The following is a 21,634-nucleotide window of genomic DNA, read 5'->3' on the forward strand; positions in this document are numbered from 1 at the left end:
TTGATGTAGATTTGTGACGAATCGCTGTACGGAATTTTTTTAAAATGTTTTTATTGACTTTTTGTTATTTTACATCCATGTATACCAAACACACTATAAAGCACAAAACAGTAACTGATATAGTACATAACAATAGTCCAACCCTAATCTATTGAACATATTAACAAGTTTCAATCGGGGTGGCTGTGGGGTGGAGGGTGCTTTGTACTTTGTGGCCCATCTATGAAACCCCCTTCCCCTTGCACTATTGGCTGTTGGCACAAACAGGTCCTGGAACAAGTTAGTGCATGGTTTCCACGTCTTGTGGAAGCCCTCTTCCGACCACCGGATGACGAATTTGATTTTCCTCAGTTGGAACAATTCTGTGTCCCATCTCTAACCTCACATATATGTAGTGTGGAGCATGGTCAGAGTTTATGATTGCAGAGTATTCCGCCCTTCCTATCCCTGGAAGCACCGCTTTCCTCACCACAAAGAAGTTGATGCGTGTGTATACCTTGTGTACCTGGGAGAAGAACTCCTTCTCCCTTGGTATGTGAACCTCCACAAGTCAATGGCCCCCATCTGTTCCATAAATGTGCCTAGTTCTTTCGCCCTATGAGGTCTTCCCCGTACACGTTGACAAGGACCACTGATACCATATCCAGGACACCGTTGACCATGACATAGCGGGTCCATAACTGTCCTCATCACAGTAAGTGCTGTCCTCTTATTAAGCAATATGGCTACCCCCTAGCTCTCGTTCTGTAGAAAGAATGGTCTGCTCCATCCAGCCCTTCCTTACTTGCAGTCGGTCCTTCTCCCTCAGGTGTGTTTCCTGGAGGAAGACTATGTCGGCTTTCATGCCTTTCAGAAGGATGAACGCTCTGGATCTTTTCACTGAGCTGTTAAGTCCCCTGATATTCCAGGTGACTATTCTAACGGGGGGTTTTTGACCCTCCCCTCCTGCGGGGTCAAACATATTTACCTTGTTGATGTGCCCCCGCACATTTATTAGGGAGCCATCCAAAATGGTCACGGTCATCGTACTCACCATGAGGCCGGGCCCCTGCGCTCCGGGGTTTCCTTTTGTCCAGGAGCCACCCAACAAGGCCACTGACTATGCGTACACCATGTGGGTGAGCCCCTGCACTCCAGGATTTCCTTTTGTTTGGAGCCTTCCAAAGTGGCTGTCTGTGGTGTCATTGTATTTTTTTTCGCCATGTAGTCTGTTGTAGCCAGCCTAAAACCAGTCCTCCCTTGTCTATTTGTTCTCCCTATGGTTCTGCTTCCCCCCTCCCTCCCTTCCCTGCTGTTCTCCCCACAACCCCCGTTCTCACACCTCCCAGCCCCTAACTATCCACCCACCCATCAGTGGTGTACACCCTCCCTGTTGCCAGCCGCTCGCTCCCCAGTGGGAGATGTACCATGCCCCCCCCCCCCCCACTCTTACCTTCTGGCGCTAGTGTGGTGCCCCCACTTCTGGGGTCGGTCTAAGCCTACCCTTCACCTGCGCCTTTTCTTCCTCATCCTACCCCTCTCCTGCGCTCTGCTGTCCTCGCCCCTTCCTTTCTACGCTTTAGCTTTCAGGTTTAGAGCGAGGCGGTACAATGCCGCGCAAATTGTCTTTTCAGTGTTTTAGTCTCTCGGGGTGGCCATTTCACTGTTGCCTCTTTGCTGCCGTCCTAGCCCGTTCTCTAGGACGAATTTGTCCATGTCCCAGAGGCCGTAAAATAGTATTCCCTGGCCTGGAAAGGACCCATAATTTGGCGGGGTGCAGCATCCCAAACCTCACCCCACTTTTCAACAGGGCCACCTTTGGCCTGTTAAACCCCACCTGGCACTTGGCCAGGTCTGCCCCAATGTCCTGGTATATCCGAATCTGGTGTCCCTCTCAGTTGCAGGCCTTTGATTGCCTGGCCCAGCAACAGATTCTTTACCGGTCCTGGTACCGGTGCACCTTGGCGATAATAGACCGTGGCTATTCCCCGACCCGAGGTTTCAGCCGAAGTGACCCGTGGACTCTGTCTATCTCTGGCGGGTTGGGGGAACTCTCCCTTCCCGGCAGGTTTCCCAGCATCTGGGCCGCGTTGTCGGTGTCGCCACCAACTTCGTTATCTCCATCTCCAGGGCGACGATCGGTCGCACTAGTCAGTTGAGGCCTTTTCCAGCACTTTAACGGTGTTCCCCTGGGCCTCTAGATGCCTCTCTGCCTTGTCCAGGGCCACCTGATTGGCGGCTAGAGGCTTCGTGACTGCCACCTTGACCGCTGATTTTATGTTGGCCTTGATGTCCTCTTTGAGCTCCCTTAGCTCCCTGGTGAGGAACTTCTTCCATCCGGCCCTCCAGTGAGGGGGAGCTCCGTGTGCAGCTTGTTGGTCCTGCTCTTTCAGGTGTGGTCGGAATTTCTTCGCCTCATTCGCTTGCTTCTCCTGGATTCTGCTGCTTTTTTGCCTCTTTTTGGCCTCTGGAGCTGCCGTTGTTCGGCATCACTCGTTATATTTCGATATAATATCTGCGACCACAATATCTTTCTTCCCCAGTTCTGGCGGGCTGTTTTGACTAAAAGAGCCTAATTTTGAATTCTGAGGAGGAAATCCACCTTCCATGCATCTGCTCAGTACACCCTCATCACCGGAAGTCCACAGCTCGGAATTAGGGCCCCTGAGCAAAAGGTTAGTGGGTCTCAAAATCCAAATCTCTTCCGCCACTCTTGCTGGAAGTGTGGTGGAAAAACGGTGCAATATACTGGGATCCAAGACCTTTTTCAACAGAGTCATGTTTGAAATGGCAGCTCGGCCCACCCCAAATAAGGTCTCTCGTGCTGGAGGGTGCATCAAAAGGACTGTCCCAGCAAGTTTCCATCAGCTGGAGCCTGGGAACAAGCCAAGTGGAGGCAGGTATACAGCTCTGCGAGCTGGTGAATGATGACCAGAAGAGTTCAAATATTTCTGGCACATTACAAGTGCAGGAATAACAGATTTACATTTGAGCGGGGGGAGGGGATGGGGCTTATTGACGGACAAAGTACTCCCATTCCAAATGAATACTGCTTGCCAGGGTTCCTGTTCTCCCCTTTCTCACCCGTGTCTACCATTGATATTAAATTGTGGTCGCAGATATTAACCCCTTACATGCCGGGTCAGCTGCCTGCAAAGAAATTATGGCACTTATAACAGGAGTTAAAGTTTCCAGATTTTTTTTGTGTTAATGTCCATCTCAATTTAGTGCGGAACATGGGGAACTAGGTGCTTCACTTGCACTTAATTACAGCAGCTACAACCAATAAACAGTTGCTGCTCAGTTTTTGACCAAATTTGTTTTATTATGTCATGCTAACTAACATGGACCACATCCTCTGGAAAAAAATTAAAAGTGTTCTGAACTTGATCAAATTCAAACCCAGGTCTAAGATGTTCAAACATAATTACTCGTGTAAAACACCTGTGCAGATGTAAAAGCTAAAGTTAATACATCAATATTATTTCAAGGAAATATGTAGAAAATAGTTTGGTGCTTTGTGAACTGTGGGAGCAATATCAACTGTGGGAACACTCCAATGGTCCTTCCAGATGCTGAAAATTGCCATATTCTTAAGTAAAATAATAGCCTTTTCTCTGGCAACAGGATAGAATCCCTCAAATATATGTGACATTTTCTAAGATGTGAATTAAACTAGTGAAACTGTATAAAAGAATCATTGGAACAGGATTAGGCCATCCAGCCTGTTTCACTATTCAATAAGATCATTGAAATAAGGTTCCATTAAAATTACACTAAACACTTACCATCCATCCACTGCAGTTGCAGTCAATTACAGGAAGAATGCATTTATTTAAAGAAAATACGGAGGTATAGTTTTCTCAATTTGGATCTTCCTAATATTCATAATCTCGCAACCAACTACCTCCCCCCACCCACCCCCCAATAACATTGATTTACGGTCATCTGATCAAAATATTTTCAACTCATTTACACAAGTATTTTCTTCCAATTTCAGCCTCAGTGACTTAATTCCAGGTATTCTACATTAGTAACTTTCAGTACACATAAATATATGGGTGGCATGGTAGCACAGTGGGTAGCACTGTTGCTTCACAGCTCCAAGGTCCCAGGTTCGATTCCCGCTTGGGTCACTGACTGTGTGGAGTCTGTATGATCTCCCCGTGTTTGCGTGGGTTTCCTCTGGGTGCTCTGGTTTCCTCCCACAAGTCCCGAAAGATGTGCTGTTAGGTGAATTGGACATTCTGAATTCTCCCTCAGTGTACCCGAACAGGCGCCAGAATGTGGCGACTAGGATCTTTTCACAGTAACTTAATTGCAGCGTTAATGTAAGCCTACTTGTGACAGTAAAGATTATTATTACATCATTCTGTATATGGAAAATTACTAGAGTGCCCTCATGAACTCTCCAAAACATGTTAATGGGAGGAATATGTTCCTACAAAAATCTCTTATTTTTCTGTATTCTTTAATGAGATGAGGGCATCGCTGGAAAGGCCAACATTCATTGTCCAAACGTTTCAAAAAAAAACTTTATAGAGTACCCAATTTTCTTTTTTCCAATTGTGGGGCAATTTAACATGGCCAGTCTACCTATCCTGCACATCTCTGGGTTTGTGGGGGTGAGACCCATGTAGACACAGTGAGAATGTGCAAACTCCACACAGACAGTGACCTGAGGTCGGGATTGAACCCTAGTCCTCGGCGCCTTGAGGCAGCAATGCTATCTACTGCACCACTGTGCCGCTCCTTCATTGCCCATCCTAATCGTTTTTGAACTGAGTGGCATGCAAGGCCATTTTAGAAGGCATTTAAGAGTCAACCATATTGTTGTGGGTCTGGAGTCACACGTAGGCCAGTGCAGGTCAGGATGGGAGATTTCCTTCCATAAATGATTAGTAAACCAGATTGCTTTTTGCAAAATTAATAGAAGTTCCATGATCACCAGTTTCATTGTTCAATTATTAATTGAACACAAGTTCCACCAGCCACCATGGTGGTATTTGAACCTATGTCCCCAGGCGTATTAGTCTGGGCATCTGCATTACCATCCAGCAACATCACCATTATGCCACCCAAGAGAATCGATGTTTAACCTTTTAGAAGAAAGTAAAAGTACCTTGCTCTGTTTTTGGTCGTTTTCTCATGGAATTCAGGTCCTGTTAAAGCACAAAAATGTCAAGATTTAAAAGGGGCAAGGGTTAGAGGAGATGTACAAGGCAAGTTTTTTTTACACAGAGGGTAGTGGATGCCTGGAACTCGCTGACGGAGGAGGTGGTGGAAGCAGGGACGATAGTGACGTTTAAGGGACATCAAAATTCCATTTGCAATTTGCACAAAATTACACATTTCGCATTTGTAATTTTTTTTATTCGTTCATGGGACATGGGCATCACAGGCTGTGCCAGCATTTACTGTCCATCCCTAATTGCCTGTGAGGGGGCAGTTAAGAGCCAACCACATTGCTGTGTGTCTGTAGTCACATGTAGGCCAGACCAGGTAAAGACTTCCTTCCCTAAAAGATATTAGAACAAACAACAAAGAAAAGTACAGCACAGGAACAGGCCCTTTGGCCCTCCAAACCTGCGCCGACCATGCTGCCCGTTTAAACTAAAATCTTCTACACTTCCGGGGTTCATATCCCTCTATTCTCATCCTATTCATGTATTGTCAAGATGCCCCTTAAACGCCACTATCGTCCCTGCTTCCACCACCTCCTCTGTCAGCGAGTTCCAGTCATCCACTAACCTCTGTGTAAAAAACTTGCCTTGTACATCTCCTCTAACCCTTGCCCCTTAAAACCTATGCCCCCTGGTAATTAATCCTTCTACCCTGGGAAAAAGTATCTGACTATCCACTCTGTCTATGCCCCTCATAATTTTGTAGAACTCTATCAGATCGCCCCACAACCTCTTTTGTTCCAGTGAGAACCAGATGGGTGTTTACGACAAATCGGGGGGAAGCAACTTTCTGACTGCTCAATGGGTTTGGGGTGTCCCCCTTGGGGTCGAGTGGCCTGGCGCAGACCATCATTGCTACAATATTTAAGACCATAAGACATAGGAGCAGAATTAGGCCACTCGGCCCATCGAGTCCACTCTGCCATTCAATCATGGCTGATATTTTTCTCGTCCCCATTATCCTGCCTTCTCCCCATCACCCCTGATCCCCTTACTAATCAATAACCTATCTATCTCTGTCTTTTTTTTAAAATTTAGAGTACCCAATTATTATTTTTCCAATTAACGGGCAATTTAGCGTGGCCAATCCACCTACCCTGCACATCTTTGGGTTGTGGGGGTAAAACGGGGAGAATGTGCAAACTCCATACGGACAGTGACCCAGGGCCGGGATTCGAACACAGGTCCTCAGCGCCGTAGACAGACACTGTACCACCGTGCTGCCCTACCTATCTCTGTCTTAAAGACACTGGGTGATTTGGCCTCCACAGACTTCTGTGGCAAAGAGGTCCACAGATTCACCATCCTCTGGCTGAAGAAATTCCTCCACATCTCTAAAGGGTCAGCCCTTTAGTCTGAGATGGTGTCCTCTGCTTCTAGTTTTTCCTACAAGTGGAAACAGCCTCTCCACGTCCACTCTATCCAGGACTCGCAGTATCCTGTTAGTTTCAATAAGATACCCACTCATCCTTCTAAACTCCAAGTACAGACCCAGAGTCCTTAACCGCTCCTCATATGACAAGCTCTTCATTCCAGGGATAATTCTTGTGAACCTCCCCTGGACCCTTTCCAAGGCCAGCACATCCTTCCTTCAATACGGGGCCCAAAACTGCTCACAATACTCCAAATGGGGTTTAACCAGAGACTTATACAGCCTCAGAAGTACTGTCTGGTGTTGAATTCCAGTTTTAAATGCACCATTTGGTACAAGTTGCAGGCCCCCGGCTGCTAAGTATGCTGACTACTCACTGTGCCCCGTAAATGTTCACAGAGTCTCTGATCATTTGAGAGCCCACCCAGGCCGCCCCTCTGGAAACCCTCAGACCCCAGGTGACCCATCAACAGGATGGGCATGGCCAAGCTCAATCAGTGGCGCACTAGGTGCTGCCACTCCTCAGTTCACTCACCAGAAGCGCAGCCCCACTGCAGAGGAAGCAGGGGAATATCAGAGGTCACAACAAACAAAGGACACATTCACCGTGCCCTTTGGCACCATCCCTGGCACATTTCCCCTCTCAGGGCAGAGGTCTCAAGGCCTCATCAGTGACACTATCATCTAGCCCACTCCACACCAGCCGTCTCCAAGTCCTGCCTGCCTCCTGCTCCCCTGCTCCCATCCATCCTGCCCCAGTCAGGTTTTCACAGCCTGTGTGTCACATCCAGGACCCACATCACACTGCAGCAACGCTCCCCGCAGACACACACTTCCCTGCCTCACCCCCATCTTTAGGACGTGCCCACCCATAAACCTCTAGGCATGGAGGCAATTTGTGGCACACAGTGACCCTCTCCACTGCACAGCCAGGTGCCAACCTGCTGGCAAGCCACACACACAGCCCACCCAATGAGGACACCCACAATAGACTCCACTGGAGAGGCAGGACAGGGGCTGCAGAGCCTATTGGAGACATGGGTTGTGGCAGCTACCTTGTTGGTATGGGTGGCTGGTGAAGATAGTGGCTCCAGACATCACAGGCCCGGTGCCACTCACAGCTGGGGATAATGATGCAGTGTGGAAGGCAACATCTTGGGTGGAATGGCTGAGGGGTGGGGAAGGAAGCTGAAGTGCAACTCAGGGTCATCATGTAGCCTGTTGGATTGTGTCTTCTCTTTTCCCCACTGCAAAGAATGAATTTCAGACAACAGCCAGGAATGCTTGCTACCTACCTGGCAGATGCACAGAGGCTGAAGACACAGGGTCTGTTCGGGGAGGACCCTCCCCAGAAGAGCAGGGAGCAGCCAGTGGGGCTCCCGTGCCAGCAGTCCAACAGGCCAAGGAGAAGATGTGAAAGAGATGCCGCATCAAGGCACATTTATACCTGCAGCGTCTGTCCTTCGAGATGTCTGCCCACCTGTGCCACCTAAGACTTTGTCTAACCAAGGAGACCATGCGCCACCTGTGACAGATGATGCCGCACTTGGCACCGCGGAGGCTTGGAGGAGGATACCTGCTCCCAGTAGCGGCCACGGTGTCGGTCGCCCTGAAACCTTTTGCCTCAGAGTCTTTCCAGCAGCCAAGCGGGCACATGTCTGGGATTTTGCCGACATCCGTACACAGGTGCACCTGCAGTGTGATGGATGCCCTATGCTCCTGGGCAGCGGACTATATAAAAAATCTGGACAACGCCCATAAGGATGCCCGGACAGCAGGATCTGCTGCCATGCCCCAGGTCCAGGTTGATTGATGGCACACATTTCCCCTATGAGCATCGGCTCATCAGGAGTGTCCTTCATCAATCAAAAGGGTTTCCATGCCCTAAATGTGCAGTTGGTGTGTGACCATCAGCTGCAAATCATAACCGCTCTCAGTAGCTGCCAAGGTGACGGTCGCCCTGAAACTTTTTGCCTCTTTTTGCCTCGCAGGTGACAAGCATTACCTGCTGAGGTCTTGGCTAATGATGCCTGTCCAGGGGCCCCAAACCGAAGCGGAGAACTGCTATAATAACATCCATGCAGCAACCAGGAGGGTCATTAGGCAATACATTGGCATCCCAAAGATCCACGTCTGATGCCTGGACCACTCCGGTGGTGCTCCAATATAGCCACAGGAGGGTCTCAAGCATCGTGATGGCCTGCTGTGTCCTACACAAAATCGCACAACAGAGGAGGACATGTGCGATGAGGTGGAAGAACACCAGGCCTCATCTGACCTCGGAGAGGGCAAGAGGAGATTCACAACAACGATCCCCAGAATGGAAGTTGAGGACTTTGAGTCTGTACTCGATACGAGTTTAGAAGGATGAGGGGGGAATATCATTGAAACTTTCAGAATGCTGAGATGCCTAAATAGAGTGGATGGTGAGAAGGTCTTTCCACTAGTAAGAGAAACTTACTAGAGTAAGAAGCATGGTGGTGCAGTGGTTAGCACTGCTGCCTCACGCCGCTGAGGTCCCAGGTTCAACCCTGGCTCTGGATCACTGTCCGTGTGGAGTTTGCACATTCTCCTCGTGTCTGCGTGGGTTTAAACCCCACAACCCAAAGATGTGCAGGGTAGGTGGATTGGCCATGCTAAATTACCCCTTAATTGGAAAAAATGATTTGGGTACTCTAAATTTTAAAAAAAGGAGTGGGGGTGTAATGTGTGGAGTGAGAGACAGGAGTGATGCCAAGGGAACAGAGATGGTGGCTCACCTGAGCTACCCTAAGGAGTTCTATCTGCATTGCATGCCAGTCCGCCTGGTGAGGCGCCACTGCACTGAGCGCCTCAGCCACCAAGCCTGGTTAATGACCGCGGGCGGTAGCCTTCTGCCCACCCTGGGGAAGATGGTGTCCCGCCTCTGCTCGACTGCATCCAACATTCTCCCGAGCTCCGCGTCTGTGAAGCGTGGTGCTGCCATCTTCTTGGCTGGAATGAATGTGTGTGGGGAGTGGAGTTCTATAACTAACTCCGGCTTGTCAAGCTCTCCAGAGTCAATTCCGGCCCCAGCGAATTCAACGCCAGTGGGAATGAAAATTGCTCTTGATTCAGGTGGGCAGAATGTTGGTCCGTTAACATGTCCTGAATTGCTCCTGAAACAGCGCCCCAACGGGAACACGACCCGCACGCAATTCAGTCCCAGCGTCTCCCAAATGGAGAATCCCGGCCCATGTAATAAGGGTGCATTTGGTTCCCAACCCATAATTTTTACATTAAAAAATGGTCTGTCTTGAATCTAATTGATCCAAATATTCTCTTTCAAGTTAATAGACTTACTAACTTACTATTCTTATTACCTACCTCCTGCTCACCACCTCCCACTCACTGCATCTGCCACAGGTTCGCTGTTCCTCTCGCTACTTCCTTCTCATTGCTTCCCTCTCCCTAGATGTATCACTCCATCCCAATCACACTTACCCTCTCCCTCCCACTCACCTCTTCTCTTGGCTCCCTTCCACTCACTACCTCATTCACCTGCTCCTGCTCCGTGTCCATCTCCCAATCCCCTGACACCCCCTCATTCACCGCTTCTCTCCCCTAACTCCCTCACACTGATTACTTCCCTCTTCCAACCCTCATTCTCTCCCACTTGCCAGTTCCCTTTCCTTCCTGCTCACCACTTCCCTCTGCCTCTCTCTCACCGCACCTCTTCCAAACCCTCGCTCACTCCTATCACCACCCCTATCTCAAGCCCTCACGCATTGCGAGAACCTGGGAGAGAGACAACAAGTGAGGCAATGATTGGGGAGCAATGAGGGGGTCAGAGGAGGGAAATGGCCAGTGGGGCAGCAAGTGGGAGGGAGTGAGGGTCTTGGGAGAAGGGAAGCAAGCAGGAAGAGTGAGGATGACAGGAAGGTTCTTGGCACATGTGCAGTAATTGTGCTGAAACGAAAATGGAGTCAGTTCAACTTGGGTATGTTCTGTTATTTACGAACCACGTACAAATAATAACACATTTAGAATGTGCTTTAAACAAGGGATATGTGGACATATAAACTTACATATTGTTCTGGAGTCACTTGTGTTGCTGCTGTCCGGTCTCCTCCAGCAGCTCCTTGAGGTAGAAGTCTGACTGTAAGGTGAACTTTGCCCCTCTTTTGCAAATCAAGTTCATGAGCCTCTTTCTCCAATACACTGCATCTTGCTGAAAAAAACATAAGGAGGAACAACTGTAAGATTGTATTGTATGTATGTACAATGTATTGGCAGGAATTGTGGAAATTAATAGGTTCATTTATCTCAGAGTCTGAAACAGTATTATCACACATTGAACTGCAACAACACAAAGTAACTGCAGACTGATTTATCGCGTCAAATATTCTAAATATCAGCACAACCATCAGAAAAGGTGGCAAGTAGAGGCTAAAGACTTCCAAACAGCTGGGAAACCACAATCACTGAGCAGTATCTATCAGGGCTGCCAGTGGACTGGGGGGTTGCAAATGTTTACACTCCTGTACAAAAAGGGGGAGATTACTACAGGCGAATTAGCCGAATGTCCGTGGTGGGGAAAGATTAGAGATACTCAGCCAGGACAAAATTAATCATCACTTGGAAAGACATGAATGGTGGCAATTTACACAGATTTGATCAAGGTAATTGTATTTGACTAATTGACTAGGTGCAGCCAGGACGAATTTGACTTAAAGTGGGCTGACAGCAACGGTTAAAGTGGCTGTACTGCAAAGGCTGTTTGTAAATTGACAATCGTCAGAACTGGACCAAGTTTCAAATTCCAGGAACCAATGGGAATTTTGCTTGAAAAAACACCTGGGAGTTGAAATGGAAACAAATCATTAACAGGGACACCATGGATTGACTGCATGAATGCATTAACCAAGAAATAGCTGGAGCAATCTGACCACACAATGGTATGTGTCGTTCAAATCTAAGCGACTATCCTGACCACTGGAATCCTGTGGCCAAGCTGTCAACAGGATTTACAAAGTAAGAACAATACTTCCGCTGCATCACCCCCACAGCCCTTGGAAATGTAATCTCAAAAATATTACAGAAGGTAAAACTCTTTCACCATCCCAATGCTGCTGGTAAACCCAGATATATCCCCATTGAAATACCTTTATATCGGGCAGCACGGTGACACAGTAGCAACGCTGCTTCATAGCACCAGGGACCCAGATTCAATTACAGTCTTGGGTGACTGACTGTTTGGAGTTTATACGTTCTCCCCGTGTCTGCGTGGTTTTTCACTGTTTCCTCCCACAGCCCAAAGACGTGTAGTTAAGGTGGATTGGCCATGCTAAACTGCCCCTCAGTGTCCAAACGATGAGTGGGTTTATTGTGTTACTCGGATAGGGTGGGCCATGGGCTGAGGTTGGGTGCTCTTTCAGACGGTCGGTTCAGACTCGATGGGCCGAATAGCCTCCTTCAGTACTGTTGTGATTCTATGATTCTATATGGTAATGGACTATTCACCCGAGCAGGATGTGCAATTGACAGAAGATTTAAGCTGTTATAATCAAAAGGCTGGTGTGAGGTGGGGTTGGTTTTGTATCAATCAGTCATGGATATGATATTTATATTGTTACAATCCCATTTGATATAACTGGATGGGAATATCCAAGAATGGAAAGCTGACTCAAAAGACCATACTTTTTTAAAAATAAATTGGAGGAGAGTCACTGGGCGGCTAATTAGTTTTAACAATAAAGAAAAAAACATTTATTATACATGAAAAAATTGGATTATGATACAATACTTCTTTACACCTTAGCTTAACAATTAGACATATATTTTAAGATAATAATCTTTATTGTCACAAGTAGGCTTTTGATTTGATTGATTTGATTTATTATTGTCACATGTATTAGTATATACAGTGAAAAGTATTGTTTCTTGCATGCTGTACAAACAATGCATACCATACATAGGGAAGGAGACACTACAGAATATAACAAGAGGGGCAGCAGGGTAGCAGGGGCAGCACAGTAGCATGGTGGTTAGCATAAATGCTTCACAGCTCCAGGGTCCCAGGTTCGATTCCCGGCTGGGTCACTGTCTGTGTGGAGTCTGCACGTCCTCCCCCTGTGTGCGTGGGTTTCCTCCGGGTGCTCCGGTTTCCTCCCACAGTCCAAAGATGTGCGGGTTAGGTGGATTGGCCATGCTAAATTGCCCGTAGTGTCCTAATAAAAGTAAGGTTAAGGGGGGGATTGTTGGGTTACGGGTATAGGGTGGATGAGTAGGGTGATCATTGTTCGGCACAACATTGAGGGCCGAAGGGCCTGTTCTGTGCTGTACTGTTCTATGTTCTAAGAGTAAAAGATAAATTGGAGGGTATGCTGGGCACAGCTTGCAAGAAGTCGCCTCACTCCGGCGCCATCTTGGAATTCCTTTACATTAATAGGGCAGCATGGTGGCACAGTGGTTAGCATTGCTGCCTGGGGCGCTGACGACCCGGGTTCGAATCCCGGCCCTGGGTCACTGTCCGTGTGGAGTTTGCATGTTCACCACGTGTCTGCGTGGGTTTCACCCCACATTTAAAAAAATACTTACATTAACACTGCAATAAAGTTACTGTGAAAAGCCCCTAGTCGGCATATTCCGGCACCTGTTTGGGTATGCAGAGGGAGAATTTAGAATGTCCAATTCACCTAAAAGCTCGTCTTTCGGGACTTGTGGGAGAAAATTGGAACAACTGGAGGAAACCCACGCGGACACAGGGAGAACGTGCAGACTCCACACAGACAGTAACCCAAGCCCAGAATTGAACCTGGGACCCTGCCCTACCCTAACCCTGCTTACTTCTGTATTTAACCCTGGATAAACTATCCCTCAATTAATTTACAACTGCACTTTCAAAATTCCATGTCTAACGTTTGGCCCTCCGTTTACCGTAATATTTTTGTAGCTTCTGATTTAATCAACTGCACCTTCACCTCTACCTTTGAAACAGGAACATAATAATTAAGAGGAGGAGTAGGGCAATTGGCCCCTCGATCCTGCACTAACATTTGACAGGATCATGGCTGATCTGAATGTGGTGTTAACTCCACTTTCCTGCCTGCCTCCAACCAGAATCCTTAACTCCCTTGTCGTCAAAATTTACCGAACTCAGTCATGAATATAGTCAATGACCCATCCACCACTGTTCTTTCTGGAAGAGAATACCGCAGACTAGTGACCCAATGAGAGAAAAAAAGTTCTTATCTCAGCCTTCAATGGGAGACCCCTCACTTTTAAGCTGTGTCTCCTAGTTCTGAACTTCCTACGAAAGGGAAATATCCTCTCAGCATCTACCCTGTCAAATCTCATGTGTTTCAATAAGATCATCTCTCATTCTTCTAAACTCCAATGTACATTGCTCAATCTTTCTTAATAACCTAGCCCCTCCATCCCAGGACTCATGTCATGTGAGAGTACCTTTAAGAAATGGGTGTTTATCAAATAGCTGTAGTGGATGTACCTTTAATAAATGGGTGTTTATTAAATAGCTGCAGTGATGTCAGAATGTGGGTGGTGCTGGGATGTCTGTCTGTTTTACTTTTGTTTATGAGCTGGCAGCTATAGTGTGTTTAGTTTTGCTTTCAGAGTTGGAGCTGCATCTAGCCAAACAAGGTGTAATTTTGATCTCTCTGCGTGTAAAGAAAGTCTTCAGATCACTTGCTAATTTAAAAGTGATAACTGCTCTCAGTAGAGAGTTAAAAACCTGCTATCTTTGTTAAAGAGGGTATTTGTGTTATGGATGTTGCTGGGAAAGATTAAGGGTTACTTATAGAGTACTGTATTTTTGGGGGAGTATGTGAGTTGATAGTTGCTGAGGTGTTTATAAAATGTTAACTGGATTCATAGAATAAACATTGTTTTGTTTCAAAATACTTTAGATCTCTGTTGCATCACACCTGTAGAGTGGGCCCTTGTGCTCCCCATAACCAAAATCTATTAAAACTTGTGGGTCAGGTGAACTCCATGCTACACTTTGGTGTTCTCTAAACCCTGGCCCATAACATATTGGGAGCTTGAGGGATAAAAGTCTATCTTTCATGATTGGACTGGCTTAGTGAACTTAAAGACAGTGAGGGGTGAACATATTTGTGGTTATTTTTCAGGTGTGGTATTTCTGTTTAAATAGGGAGTGTGTTGTGGACAATGGCTCTTTCAGAGGTTCTGAAGCATTTGGGGGTGGCGAAGGTCACACGCAGTACCTTACGAACAGACTGAAAAAAGGCAAAAACGTTGCAGTTAACGTTGCCTGGCAGCATGCGAAAAGAAGAGATACTTACGGCGCTAGCTGAGCATTTAAAATTGCCGGAGATACAGTCTGACTCAATGGCTAAAATTCAGTTACAGATTAAACAACTGGAACATGAGATAGAATTAAAGCAGCTTGAATACGCAATGAGGGACAAGAAAAAGAATGCGGAAAGAGAAAAAGAGAGAGAAAGGGAGATACAGATCAGGGAAAAGGAAAAGGAGAGAGAAGAAAGAAACAAAGAAAGAATAGCCTTGGCAGAACAAAAAGAAATAGAAAGGGATGTACAGATCAGGGAAAAAGAAAAATAGAGAAAGGAAAGGGAAAGAGAGGAAGGGAAAAAGAGAGAGAGTTTGAACTTCAGAAAATGGCCATGAAACATGACAGTCAGTTAAAATTGGTGGATGTAAAGGGAAACGTATAGTTGGAGGATAGTGATGAGGATAAAGGGAAAGAATGTCATAGTCGAAGGCTTGGTGGGGATATATTTAAATATGTCCAAGATTGCCACAGTTTGATGAGAAAGTGGTAGAAGCCTTTTTCATTACATTTGAGAAAGTGGCTAAACAAATGAAATGGCCACAGGACATGTGGGTATTACTGATTCAAACAAAGCTGGAATGTAGGGCTAGTGAAGTGTTTGCATCACTATCAGAGGAGGTATCTGGGACATACGAGGAGATGAAAAAATCCATCTTTGGTGCATATGAACTACTACCTGAAACCTACAGACAAAGGTTTAGAAATTTAAGGAAATAACCTGGTCAAACATACATGGAGTTTGAAAGGATCAAACAGAGTAATTTTGATAAGTGGATAAGGGCTTTAAAAATAGACCAAACATATGAAGCTCTCAGAGAAATTATACTTTTGGAGGAGTTTAAAAATTCAATTCTTGATGTAGTGAGAACTCGTGTGGAAGAGCAGAGGGTTAAAACTGCGAGGTTAGCAGCAGAAATAGCAGATGATTATGTGTTAGTTCATGAATCAAAGCTTGGTTTATGACATCAGTTTCAGCCTGTGAGAGATAGAAACTAGGGAAAAGAGAAATACTCAAGTGGTAGAGGTAAAGGAGATCTGATGGCAGATAATGAGAGTGTACCTCAGATTAAAAAAGAAATCCAGGAGGTTGAAAGAGAAATGAAAATTTTCAAATGTTTTCACTGTAATAAACTAGGCCAAGCAATGTCACAGTGTTGGTGGTTGAAGAAAAGCACTGGGAAGGCTGATGTGGTAAAACAGGATAAGATAGTGGGGTTTATTAAAGTGGTAAAGGAAAGCCCAAGTGAAGCGAAGGAGGTACAAAAGATTTTACAGCCTGATCAAGAGGTGATTAATAAGAAGGTGCCAGATCTCTTTAAATAATTTACTTGTGTGGGTAAAGTTTACTCATGTGTACCATAATAGGTAAAGAAGTCACAATTTTAAGAGATACAGGAGCTAGTCAACCTTTAATGGTAAGAGATGAGGAGTTATGTAGTTTGGGAAGCATATTGCATGAAAAGGTGGTAATATGTGGAATTCAGGGTGAGAAGAGTAGTGTTCCATTATATAAGGAAAGGTTGGAAAGTCCAGTGAAGAGAGGTGAAGTGGTCGTAGGAGTAATAGAGAAACTATCTTGTCCAGGAATACAGTTTATCTTGGGTAATGATATAGCTGGATTGCAGGTGGGAGTGATGCCTACTGTGGTTGATAAGCCAGTGGAAAATCAACTGAAGTGTTGGAAGGACGAATATCCTGGGATTTTTCCGGATTGTGTAGTAACAAGGTCACAAAGTCACAGGTTGAGACAAGAGGGAAAATCAGAGAGTGAAGATGAAGTTGAAATTCAATTATCAGAAACGATTTTTGATCAGATGGTTGGAAAAGAACAAGAACAGGTGGAGGATGAGGCGGATATTTTTAGTTCATGAAAATTGGCGGAGTTACAACACAAAGACACAGAAATAAAACGGATCTATCAGACAGCATACAGGGAAGAAGAATCTATGTGTATACCAGAATGTTATTACCGACTTCCGGTTGCGGTGATGCGGAGCTAAGCCGCACGTTCGGTAGCTCCCGCTATTTTCGGTCTTTTGGGCTCTTTTAAGGGCCCGTAGCGGTACTGGTTGGACTTTTCCCCGTGTGGGAACACCTCCTATCATTCTCCACCAGTGGATGGCCTGGACCAGGAGCGGAGCGGTCAAAAAATCGGGTTTGGACCAGAGAAAGGTGCGAGGCAGGAAAGGCAAGATGGCGGTGGGCGGGGAATCAGCAGCGTGGCAGCAATGGGCGCGGGAGCAGCAGGCGCTGCTTCAGCGCTCTTTCAGGGAGCTGAAGGCAGAGATCCTGGAACCGCTTAAGGCCTCCCTGGACAAGCTCATGGCGACCCAGACGGCTCAGGGTGCGGAGATCCGAGAGCTTCGGCAAAAGGCCTCGGAGAGCGAGGACGAACTCCTGGGCCTGGCAGTGAAGGTGGAGTCGCACGAGGTGCTCCACAAGAAGTGGTCAGCGAGGATGGAGGAGATGGAGAACCATGCCCGTCGGAAGAACCTGCGGATTCTAGGCCTCCCAGAGGGGCTGGAAGGTTCGGATTTGGGGGCCTGTGTCTATGATGCTGAACTCGCTAATGGGTGCGGGGTCGTTCCAGGGACCCTTGGAGCTGGAGGGTGCCCATCGGGTGCTGCTGAGGAAACCCAAGCCAAATGAGCCGCCTCGGGCGGTGCTGGTCTGTTTTCACCGCTTTGATGACCGTGAGTGTGTGCCAAGATGGGCGAAGAAGGAGTAGTAGGAAGTGGGAGAATGCGGAGATCAGGATTTACCAGGACTGGAGTGCGGAGGTGGCAAAGAGAAGGGCTGGTTTTAATCGGACGAAGGCAGTGCTCCACAAGAAGGGGGTCAAGTTTGGCCTGTTACAGCCGACACGCCTCTGCGTCACTTATAAGGACCGCCAGCTCTACATTGACTCTCCGGTGGAGGCCAGGGCTTTCGTCCAGGCAGAGAAGCTGGACTTAAATTGAGGACTGAGGGCTGGGGAACGGTGTACACAGCCCGGAAGCTTTGTCCTCCTTGGTATCCTTTCGCTTTTATCGGTTCTATTTGATGATCTCTTTTTGCTGTTCTGCTTTTTCGCTTTTTGGGACTGTTATCTGTTTACTTGGGCGTTTTGTCACGTCTGTTTTTTTTTCCACTGGTTGAGAGTTTGCGAGTGGTTCGCGGGCCTGTTGGGTCATGTGCCCGTCTTTTCCCACATGTTGAGTCGGGGGGGCGGGGCTCAGGATGGAAGAGCGGGCTTCTCTCCGCGCTGGAGGAGCAGTGGGCGGGGCCAGCACGGGTGGGGGGCGCGTGGTGGTTGTGTTGAACTGGGGAGGGTCATTGGGTTGGCGGGAGCAGCCGGGGTCAGCAGGAGTCGGCTGACTTACGGAAGTACAATGGAAGGGGTTACACAGCTAGGGGGGCCCTAGCTTGGGGGGGAGGGGGGGCTGGCTTGGGGAGGGGGGGGGGATGGGGGGGGTACCGGGTTGCTGCTGGAATGGCCGAGAAGGAGCAGGAGCATGTAGAGGGGGTCGGGATGGGAGTCTGTCGCCGTGGGGAACGGGTTGAGCGGGGGGCGCGGGCACGTGGCGGACTGAGGAAGGGTAATGGCTAGTCGACGGGGGAGGGGGGCAGGTAGCCCCCTGATCCGACTGATAACCTGGAATGTGAGGGTGCTGAGTGGGCCGGTCAAACGGGTCCACGTGTTTGCGCACCTGAAGGGGCTGAAGGCGGATGTGGCCATGCTTCAGGAGACGCACCTGAAGGTGGCGGATCAGGTTAGATTGAGGAAGGGATGGGAAGGCCAAGTGTTTCATTCGGGGCTGGATGCAAAACATCGGGGGGGGGGGGGGGGGGGGGTGATCCTAGTGGGAAGAGGGTGTCGTTTGAGGCATCGAATGTGGTGGCAGACAGCGGCGGGAGGTACATGATGGTAAGCGGCAAGCTGCAGGGAGAGCGGGTGGTGCTGGTCAATGTATACGCCCCGAATTGGGACTTGCGGGTTTCATGCGGCGCATGTTGGGCCGGATTCCAGATTTGGAGGCGGGGGGGCTTGATAATGGGGGAGGGGGGGATTTCAACACGGTGCTGGATCCGCCACTGGATCGATCCAGATTCAGGATGGATAGGAGACCAGCGGCAGCTAAGGTGTTGAGGGGGTTTATGGACCAGATGGGAGGATCCATGGAGGTTTGCAAGGCCAGCGAATTTTCATACTTTTCCCATGTGCATAAGACCTATTCCCGGATTTATATTTTCATTATGAGTAGGGCGCTGATTGGGAGGGTGGAGGATGCTGAATATTCGGCGATAGCCATTACTGACCATGCCCTGCACTGGCTGGACCTCGAGCTGGGGGAGGAGAGAGACCAGCGCCCGCTTTGGCGCTTGGAGGTGGGGCTGCTGGCGGACGAGAAGGTGGGCGGGCGGGTTTGCGGATGTATCGAGAGATACCTGGAGGCCAATTGAAGGCGGTGGTTAGGGGAGAGTTGATCTCCATTCGAGCCCACAGGCAGAGGAGAAAGCAGATAGAGAGGGAGAGACTGGTGGGGGAGATGGTGAGGGTGGACAGGAGATACGCGGAGGCTCCGGAGGAGGGATTGCTGAGGGAGCGGCGTAGTCTCCAGGCTGAGTTCGACTTGTTGACCACCAGAAAGGCTGAAGGTCAGTGGAGGAAGGCACAGGGAGCGGTGTATGAATATGGGGAGAAGGTGAGCAGGATGCTGGCGCACCAGCTCCGCAAGCGGGATGTGGCCAGGGAGATTGGTGGAGTTAAGGATAGCGGAGGAAATGTGGTGCGAAGGGGGGGTAGATATTAATGGGGTCTTCAGGGACTTTTATGAGGAACTGTATCGGTCTGAACCCCCAGCGGAGGAGGGGGGATGGGGTGCATCTTGGACTGGCTGAGATTCCAGAGGGTGGAGGAGGGACAAGTGGAGGGACTGGGGGCGCCGGTTCACCTGGAGGAGCTGGTCAAAGGGATAGGGAGCATGCAGTCGGAAAAGGCGCCGGGGCTGGATGGGTTGCCGATCAAATTTTATAAGATGTATGCAGACCTGTTGAGCCCCCTGTTGGTTAGGACCTTCAACGAGGCAAGGGAAAGGGGGGCTCTGCCTCCGATGATGTCTCGGGTGCTGATTTCCTTGATCATTAAGAGGGACAAGGATCCCCTGCAGTGTGGGTCATACAGGCCGATCTCACTCTTAAATGTAGACACCAAGCTGTTGGCGAAGATTTTAGCCACGAAGATAGAGGACTGTGTGCCACAGGTTATCCACGAGGATCAAACGGGGTTCGTGAAGTGGAGGCAGCTGAACACTAACATACGGAGGCTCTTGAATGTTATAATGATGCCGGCGGTAAAAGGGGAGGTGGAGTTAGTGGGGGTGTTAGACGCGGAGAAGTCCTTGGATAGGGTTGAGTGGGGGTACTTGTGGGAGGTGCTGGAAAGGTTCGGGTTTGGGGAGGGGTTTGTCAGGTGGGTGAGGCTGTTACATGAGGCCCCGATGGCAAGTGTGGCCACGAACAGGAGGAGGTCGGAGTATTTTTGTTTATACCGAGGGACGAGGCAGGGGTGTCCCTTGTCCCCCCTGCTTTTTGCGCTGGCAATTGAACCCCTGGCCATGGCGCTGAGGGAGTCGAGGAACTGGAGGGGGCTGGTGCGGGGTGGGGAGGAACACCGAGTGTGGCTCTATGCAGATGACTTATTGTTATATGTGGCGGACCCGGTGAGGGGAATGCCGGAGGTGATGAGGATTCTCAGGGAGTTTGGGGATTTCTCAGGGTACAAGCTCAACCTGGGGAAGAGCGAGCTGTTCGTTGTACACCCGGGGGACCAGGAGTGGGGGGGATTGGTAGGCTCCCACTAAAAAGGGCGGAGAGGAGCTTCAGGTACTTGGGGGTCCGGGTGGCCAGGAGCTGGGGAGCCTTGCATAAGCTTAACCTCACAAGGCTGGTGGAGCAAATGGAGGAGGAGTTCAATAGATGGGACATGTTGCCGCTGTCTCTGGCGGGTAGGGTGCAATCAGTCAAGCTGACGGTGCTCCCAAGATTTCTGTTCCTCTTCCATTGCCTCCCCATCGTTATCCCGAAGGCCTTTTTCAGGCGGGTTAATTGAAGCATTACGGGGCTTGTGTGGGCACACGGGACCCCAAGGGTGAGAAGTGTGTTCTTGGAGCGGGGCAGGGATTGGGGGGGCTGGCGCTGCCCAACCTCTGTGGGTATTATTGGGCTGCCAATGCGGCGATGGTGCGTAATTGGGTAATGGACGGGGAAGGGGCAGCATGGAAGAGGATGGAGATGGTGTCCTGTGTGGGCACGAGCCTGGAGGTGCTGGTAACGGCGCCGCTGCCGCTCCCTCCAACGAGGTATACCACGAGCCCGGTGGTGGCGGCTACCCTCAAAATTTGGGGGCAATGGAGACGGCACAGGGGGGAGGTGGGGGCCTCAATGGGGTCCCCGATACGGGGGAACCACCGGTTTGTCCTGGGGAGAATTGATGGCGGATTCCTGAGTTGGCACAGGGCAGGTGTTAGGAGGTTGAGGGACCTGTTTGTAGACGGGAAGTTTGCGAGCCTGGGTGAGCTGGAAGGGAAGTTCGGGCTCCCCCGGGAACACCTTAAGGTACATGCAGGTAAAGGCGTTTGTCAGGCGGCAGGTGGCGTAGTTCCCTCTGCTGCCGCCGCGTGGGGTTCAGGTCAGGGTGCTCTCGAGGGTGTGGGTTGGAGAGGGGAGGATTTCGGACATATACCGGGTGATGCAGGAGGTAGACGAGGCCTCGGTGGAGGAGCTGACGGGTAAATGGGAGGAGGAGCTGGGTGAAGAGATTGA

General features: G+C 48.9%; 1 protein-coding gene across 1 annotated transcript in view; it reads right to left on the reverse strand.

Annotated features, from left to right (window-relative positions):
* LOC119962032 (protein mono-ADP-ribosyltransferase PARP14-like) overlaps positions 1–21,634 on the reverse strand; it is a 71,512-nt gene that overhangs the window by 45,348 nt on the left and 4,530 nt on the right. The window contains 2 exon segments of the mRNA XM_038789797.1: positions 5,102–5,141; positions 10,581–10,723. Of these exon segments, the coding sequence (XP_038645725.1) occupies positions 5,102–5,141; positions 10,581–10,723 (183 nt within the window).

Source organism: Scyliorhinus canicula, chromosome 2, assembly GCF_902713615.1.
Source record: "Scyliorhinus canicula chromosome 2, sScyCan1.1, whole genome shotgun sequence".
In the NCBI taxonomy this organism is placed as follows: domain Eukaryota; kingdom Metazoa; phylum Chordata; class Chondrichthyes; order Carcharhiniformes; family Scyliorhinidae; genus Scyliorhinus; species Scyliorhinus canicula.